We start from the raw sequence: 7,428 nt of genomic DNA, 5'->3' as shown, positions 1-7,428 counted from the left end.
AGTGGGTTTGAATCACGGGACAACTCATAAGTACGTTTTGGATAAAAGCGTAAGCTAAATGGCATATATTATTATATTATAGAGCAGGGAGGGATGGGCAACTTTGATGGAGTCGGGGGACACAAAAAACCGGAACTCGTCATGAGGGGCCGTAGCAGTTTAAAAGTACATTTCCTGCAATTCTGCACATTTTGCCATGGGGTGTAAAGAAAAGTTCAGTTTTAAGACAAGTTTGCTGCAATTCTACCCATTTTGCAATAGCTGGAGGCAAATCTTTGCCGTTTTTAATATTAGAACTGATGATCAATCAATTCAACCATGCTCACTGCATGTTTAGATAGCTGGCCACTAGACTAATTTACCGATACATTTTTTGTTGTTGTTGACATGCGCTAATTGAGTGGCTGCTGATGCACAACCACATTTCCAAGTTGCACCTTGTGTATTCTATTATTCAAAACAGTTCCTAAAAAAATGATAATAATATTTATATTTTATTTATTTTGGGGTGAAACTGGTCCACGGGCCTACAAAAGAGGGGAAGAGTTGTCCATCCCTGTTATAGTGTTGTGTTGTTGTGTGAATATGAATAAGTCGATTTGGATAAAAACATCTACTAAATGATATATATTATTATATCAGATATTATAGAGTGTTGTGTTTTTGTGTCAATATGTATGTAATCAGTGTGAAGGGAATGTTTTTATATTGTGTCTACTATTACATCTTATTGACATGGGGCAGACGTTGTGGAGACATTGCACAGACGTTAAGAGAGTCCTGGGAGTCAGCTGCCCAGGGTTAAGACTGCGGGCAGACGGTGGGTCTGGGTCCAGAGGGGAAGGGGTTAGACTCAGCTGTCGTGTCAAGACTGGAGCGCGACCTCCGTCCAGCACAGACCCACGCCAGCCTGGATCAGAAAGCAGCACCACGGTGGATCCAGGGATACCCTCGCTCCATCCAAACTTAAAACAAGCCTGAACTCTGACCTCTTCAGGGTGAGAGGTCGGGTACCCGCGGGCTACAGCTGTGCGAGCGGGCGACTCACAGGCGACTTAATTTGGGCACCGATCAGAGACAAAACACACACACACATCTAGAAACACACACACACACACACACACACACACACACACACACACACACACACACACACACACACACACACACACACACACACACACACACACACACACACACACACACACACACACACACACACACACAGAAACACACCAGAACACTTGAATAGAACCGCAGACACAGAAAACACTATCATGCACAAAAACACCCATAGAGAAAGTAAGTGTCTCTTTAAGACAGGGGAGAGGAAAAACAGAGGCATTTATCAAAGAGCATCGTGGGAGCTGTAGATTTAGTCTGGGGCTGGGACCTACTACACTCAATCCTTTCCATCGTTTTACAAGCTTGTCACAGGGAAGTAGAGAGAACAGTTCATCTCCTCTCAGATACACATTAGCGTTACATACTGTTCTGATGCATATACATCAGATATACATTCTCTCCTAAACCTCTCACAAGACAGCTTCTTTAATAAAATGACACCAAACCATTTGTTTCTAAAAGTCTAATCCAAAGGGCTTTTTATTACATTCTCTCAAAACTGTGCGGCACTGTTCATTTTTCACAGTGGGGCATGTAACAATGTTTGGTCCTAGTTCAATCATTTTTTTGCACGTGAACTTGTCCTGTACAACATTCATGTTGTGAAACACAGAGCGCCACAAAGCGTTTAGTCAAAGACACAAGTTATTGAGGAGAATTTAAAAAAAAAGTGAACCCACTGACGTCAAACAGACATAACATAACATAACACAGACCTGAGAGGAGAGTCCGCCGGAATCCATCCCCATCTTCTTCCACGACGTGATTATAACGCAACATCGACAAACCACCCGGGCCAAATGAAACAGTCAGTCTCACAGTTACTCAATCTGAAATTGACCTTGTGCCGAGCTCAAGAAAATTAGCACAGACCTTTTACACAACAGTAAGGAAAAAAACCAAACCTAAAGCCACTGGCCAAGGACAAAGTCTTTTTAACAGTGACCATTCCTATATACTCTAACATACACACTGTCCCTCATTCTCAGTAAGCAAGGAGTGAAAAGAGACTTAAAGGGAGAGAGAAAAACATACATACGGAGGGAGATTAAGAAGATACAAACATTAAACAATAGTTTCATAGCACTAACTTGAATCGCCCTGCTTTGTCTATAAAAACAGGCATAGAACAGGTGCCTGGTGCATCAGACTAGCTGATTACGGTACAAAACCTTTGCTATAATACATTCATTAAGCTGAGTTAGGAAACGATACACATCTAAATTCATCAAGACACGTACAGACAACACACACATACAGGACGTACAGGTACAGTACAATACAAAGAGCTGTTTGGATTGTCATTGGTCAGGCTGGCACAGCGATCCTCTAACAGAAGCTGGTCTGGCTGGCTGGAAACACTGTACCGCTTGCAGGGCTGTGTGTTGCAGAATACGAGCAGGTGCTAGCTAGTGTTTTTACATGGTTGTGCATGTTTGTATTCTTGTGTTTGTGTGCATGTGTTTGTAGATTCAGGTGTGTGTGATTGAGTATGTTCCTGCAAGTCCTCACAAACGATCCTGAGGGCTGCTTGAACCCCCCCAGCTTTTAATTTCTCTGCTATTGTCTCAGTTTGATGGTTTTCCTGCTTCTGTGTGCTGAAAGCTGCTGATGGGGGGGTGAAAGTGACCTCGTTTTACCCAAGGGGACATACGGAGAGATGGACGGAACGCGGGGGTTATTCTTAGCCTGAGGCGGGGGTGGCTTTGGCAAGGCATGGTGCCACACGAGGGGGCGAGAGGGTGGGGTAGATGTCAGAGTGCCCGCGTGTAGGCGGGGTGGTTAGGGCTTACCGACGCACAGGGCTGTGGGTTCCACTGCGAGACGCTGCCACTGGAAGGAAGGGAGGGGAAGGGCTTTGATGTCGCACGTCTAACTCCTAGACTGTTCTACTGGAGTTTCTGACTGGGCCTCATCTTCTGCACCACACCTTCATCCAACACAGACACCAGAAGTCCTGACTATGGACCAGCATCCGCCCTGATAGAAGTGTGTTTGTCAATGAATATGAGTGTATATGTGAGACTGTGTGTGGGTGTGTGTGGGTGTAAATTAATGTATTTATTGCATGAAATTATCAGCCCTCTCCAGCAGCAGCATCTGGCTCTTTCTTTTTCTCCTTGACCTTCACAGATGACTTTCTTGACACTTTCTCTTTCCCAGGCTCCTTCAAAGACTCTTTGCTGGTGTCCTTAGAAGACTCCTTTCCAGATTCCTTGGAGGACTCCTTCTTTTCCTTGGAGGACTCCTTCTTTTCCTTGGACTCTTTCAAAGACTCCTTTTTTGACTCTTTCCCAGGGTCCTTGGGCTCTTTAGGCTCCTTGGTCGACTCCTTCTTTTCCTTAGAGGGGTCCTTCTTTTCTTTCTTCACTTCTTTCACAGGCTCTTCTGCAGTCTCTTCCACTGTCTCCTTGACTGCTCCCTCAGCAGACACTTTCTTGTCCTTGGAATCTTTATCTGAAAAGGGCCAGACAGAGAGATAGGAGTGATGAACACGTTATTATGAACAGAACTCCCACACGTCATTAACTTGGGATTCATCTGTGATGGCGGATAGACAGTCCCTTCTCTCCATCTCTGATGCCTGGTTTAGAGATGTTCTGTCATTTAGTGGTGACCAATAGGCCGAGGGGAATCTGAGCCAAATGCTCTCCTGTGGTGGTAGCTATGGATAACATTGTTCATAATATAGGTTAAGATTGAATTGTTAGACACCTCTGCACTGTTGAAGCTAGGTACACATGTTTTTCGCTACACCTGCAATAACATCTGCTAAATATGTGCATGTGACCAATACAATTTGATTTGATTAGCATTGTGCTAATCAAATCAAATTGGCATCGCACCGACAGAAACAAAGATCTCTCTGATGAGAAGAAGGGCGGGGGTGTACGCCTTATGATTAACGAGTCGTGGTGTGATCATAACAACATACAGGAACTCAAGTCCTTTTGTTCACCTGACCTAGAATTCCTTACAATCAAATGCCAACCGCATTATCAACCAAGAGAATTCTCTTCGATTATAATCACAGTCATGAACATCCACCCCAAACAGACACCTCGACGGCCCTGAAAGAACTTCATTGGACTCTATGTAAACTGGAAACCACATATCCTGAGGCTGCATTTATTGTAGCTGGGGATTTTAACAAGGCTAATCTGAAAACAAGGCTCCCTACATTTTATCAGCATATCGATTGGGCGACCCGGGCTGGCAGCATTATGGATCATTGTTACTTTAACTTCCGCGACGCATACAAAGCCCTCCCTCGCCCTCCTTTCGGCAAATCTGACCACGACTCCATAATGTTGCTTCCAGCCTATAGACAGAAACTAAAACAGGAAACGCCCGTGCTCAGGTCTGTTCAACGCTGGTCTGACCAATCTGATTCCACGCTTCAAGATTGCTTCGATCACGCGGACTGGGATATGTTCCGGATAGAGTCGAACAACAACATTGATGTTTACGCTGATTCGGTGAGTGAGTTTATTAGCAAGTGCATCGGTGATGTTGTACCAACAGCGACTATTAAAAACTTCCCCAACCAGAAACCGCGGATTGATGGCAGCATTCCCTCAAAAATGAAAGCGCAAACCACTGCTTTTAATCAGGGCAAGGCGACCGGAAATATGACCGAATACAAACAGTGTAGCTATTCCCTCCGCAAGGCAATCAAACAAGCTAAGCGTCAGAATAGAGACAAAGTAGAGTCGCAATTCAACGGCTCAGACACGAGAGGAATGTGGCAGGGTCTACAGTCAATCACGGACTACAAAAAGAAAACCAGGCCCGTCCCGGACCCCGATACCTTGCTCCCAGACAAACTAAACAACTTCTTTGCTCGCTTTGAGGACAATACATTGCCACCGACACGGCCCGATACCAAAACCCGCGGACTCTCCTTCACCGCAGCCAACATGAGTAAAACATTTAAACGTGTTAACCCTCTCAAGGCTGCCGGCCCAGATGGCATCCCAAGCCGCGTCCTCAGAGCATGCGCAGACCAGTTGGCTGGTGTGTTTACAGACATATTCAATCAATCCCTATCCCAGTCTGCTGTTCCCACATGCTTCAAGAGGGCCACCATTGTTCCTGTTCCCAAGAAAGCTAAGGCAACTGAGCTAAACGACTATCACCCCGTAGCACTCACTTTCGTCATAATCATGAAGTGCTTTGAGAGACTAGTCAAGGATCATATCACCTCCACCTTACCTGACACCCTAGACCCACTCCAATTTGCTTAACGCCACAATACGTCCACAGACGACACTGCCCTAACCCATCTGGACAAGAGGAATACCTATGTAAGAATGCTGTTCATTGACTACAGCTCAGCATTTAACAACATAGTGCCCTCCAAACTTGTCATTAAGCTTGAGACCCTGGGTCTCGACCCCGCCCTGTGCAACTGGGTCCTGGACTTTCTGACGGGCCGCCCCCAGGTGGTGAGGTTAGGAAACAACATCTCCACTCCACCTCTCCTGCACTCCCTGTTCACCCATAACTGTGTGGCCATGCACGCCTCCAAATCAATAATAAAGTTTGCAGATGACACTACAGTGGTAGACTTGATTACCAACAACGATGAGACGGCCTACAGGGAGAAGGTAAGGGCCCTCGGAGTGTGGTGTCAGGAAAACATCCTCACACTCAACGTCAACAAAACAAAGGAGATTATCGAGGACTTCAGGAAACAGCAGAGGGAGCACCCCCCCTATCCACATCGACGGGACAGTAGTGGAGAAGGTGGAAAGTTTTAAATTCCTCGGCGTACACATCACGGACAAACTGAATTGGTCCACCCACATAGACAGCGTGGTGAAGAAGGAGCAGCAGCGCCTCATCGACCTCAGGAGGCTGAAGAAATGTGGCTTGTCACTGAAAACACTCACAAACTTTTACAGGTGCACAATTGAGAGCATCCTGTCGGGCTGTATCACCACCTGGTACGACAACTGCTCCACCCATAACCGTAAGGCTCTTCAGAGGGTAGTGAGGTCTGCACAACGCATCACCGGGGGCGAACTACCTGCCCTCATGGACACCTACACCACCTGATGTCACAGGAATGCCAAAAAAATCATCAAGGACAACAACCACCCGAGCCACTGCCTGTTCACCCCGTTATCATCCAGAAGGCGAGGTCAGTACAGGTGCATCAAAGCTGGGACCGAGAGACTGAAAAACAGCTTCTATCTCAAGGCCATCAGACTGTTAAACAGCCATCACTAACATTGAGTGGCTGCTGCCAACATAATGACTCAAATCTCTAGCCACTTTAAAAATAAAAAATTGGATGTAATAAATGTATCACTAGCCACTTTAAACAATGCCACTCTATATACTGTTTACACACCCTACATTACTAATCTCATATGTATATACTATACTCTATACCATCTACGGCATCCTGCCTATGCCGTTCGGCCATCGCTCATCCATATATTTATATGTAGATATTCTTATTCATTCCTTTACACTTGTGTGTATAAGGTAGTTGTTGTGAAATTGTTAGATTACTTGTTAGATATTACTGCATGGTCGGAACTAGAAGCACAAGCATTTCGCTACACTCGCATTAACATCTGCTAACCATGTGTATGTGACAAATACAATCTGATGTGATTTGAGTTGTCAGTCCGCTGAAGTTAGCAATGTAAGATGTCAAGGTGATCCTAGATTTGCATTGTGCCGATGCTGTGGTTAGCATACTGTTACACAATGCTATTATGTACAGTGCAGCAGAGAGGACTGTGACCCTCGGTGCAATTAAGTTCAGACGGCTTCCAAACCCTCCCATAGACAAATTGTATTACAACGGCACCTGTCGCCCCCTGCCTCCACATTGGATTGGCTCTTTGATAAGATAATTGTCTCCCAACAATGAGACATCCTTATCTCCATGAGAAAGGAGAGTGCTGTGTGTGTAGGGGGGCTGTGGTGAGTTCTCTAAAAGACTGTGTGTGTTTAGAGACTCCGGAGAGGGACCTCCAATCAGCTGGGTAATCGTCTAGGGCTTACAAAGTCCTGGCTGAAGTGTGTGTGTACTGGCTTTTTGTGTGCATGGCTCCGTCTGAAAGGTTCAGTGTGTAACGTGTGGGAGGTGAGTTCCAGTGTGTAGGCCAGGGTGCTGTATCTGATGTGCACGGTCAGGTGCAGTGTGTGACCTACACGATCCAGTGTGTAGAGCGCCATTGTTGCTAAAGCACAGTGTATCAAGGCTGAGTGTGTATCAAGGCTGTGTGTGTTAGTTGAGGGGCCATATAAACTGGCCTGTTTTTCCGCCTGCAGCCTCCGGCT

The 7,428-nt window shown here is 45.8% G+C and overlaps 1 protein-coding gene across 1 annotated transcript in view; it reads right to left on the bottom strand.

Annotated features, from left to right (window-relative positions):
• Window positions 1–1,573: 1,573 nt before the first annotated feature.
• Window positions 1,574–7,428, bottom strand: part of LOC118367607 (protein PTHB1-like) — a 211,946-nt gene continuing 206,091 nt past the window's right edge. The window contains exon 22 of the mRNA XM_052494402.1: window positions 1,574–3,582. Coding sequence (XP_052350362.1) covers window positions 3,203–3,582 — 380 coding nt within the window. The 3' untranslated portion in view covers window positions 1,574–3,202. The remainder of the gene's footprint in view (window positions 3,583–7,428) is intronic.

The sequence above is a fragment of the Oncorhynchus keta genome, chromosome 34 (genome assembly GCF_023373465.1).
Source record: "Oncorhynchus keta strain PuntledgeMale-10-30-2019 chromosome 34, Oket_V2, whole genome shotgun sequence".
In the NCBI taxonomy this organism is placed as follows: Eukaryota; Metazoa; Chordata; class Actinopteri; order Salmoniformes; family Salmonidae; genus Oncorhynchus; species Oncorhynchus keta.
This window is presented reverse-complemented; position numbering and strand designations above follow the sequence as displayed.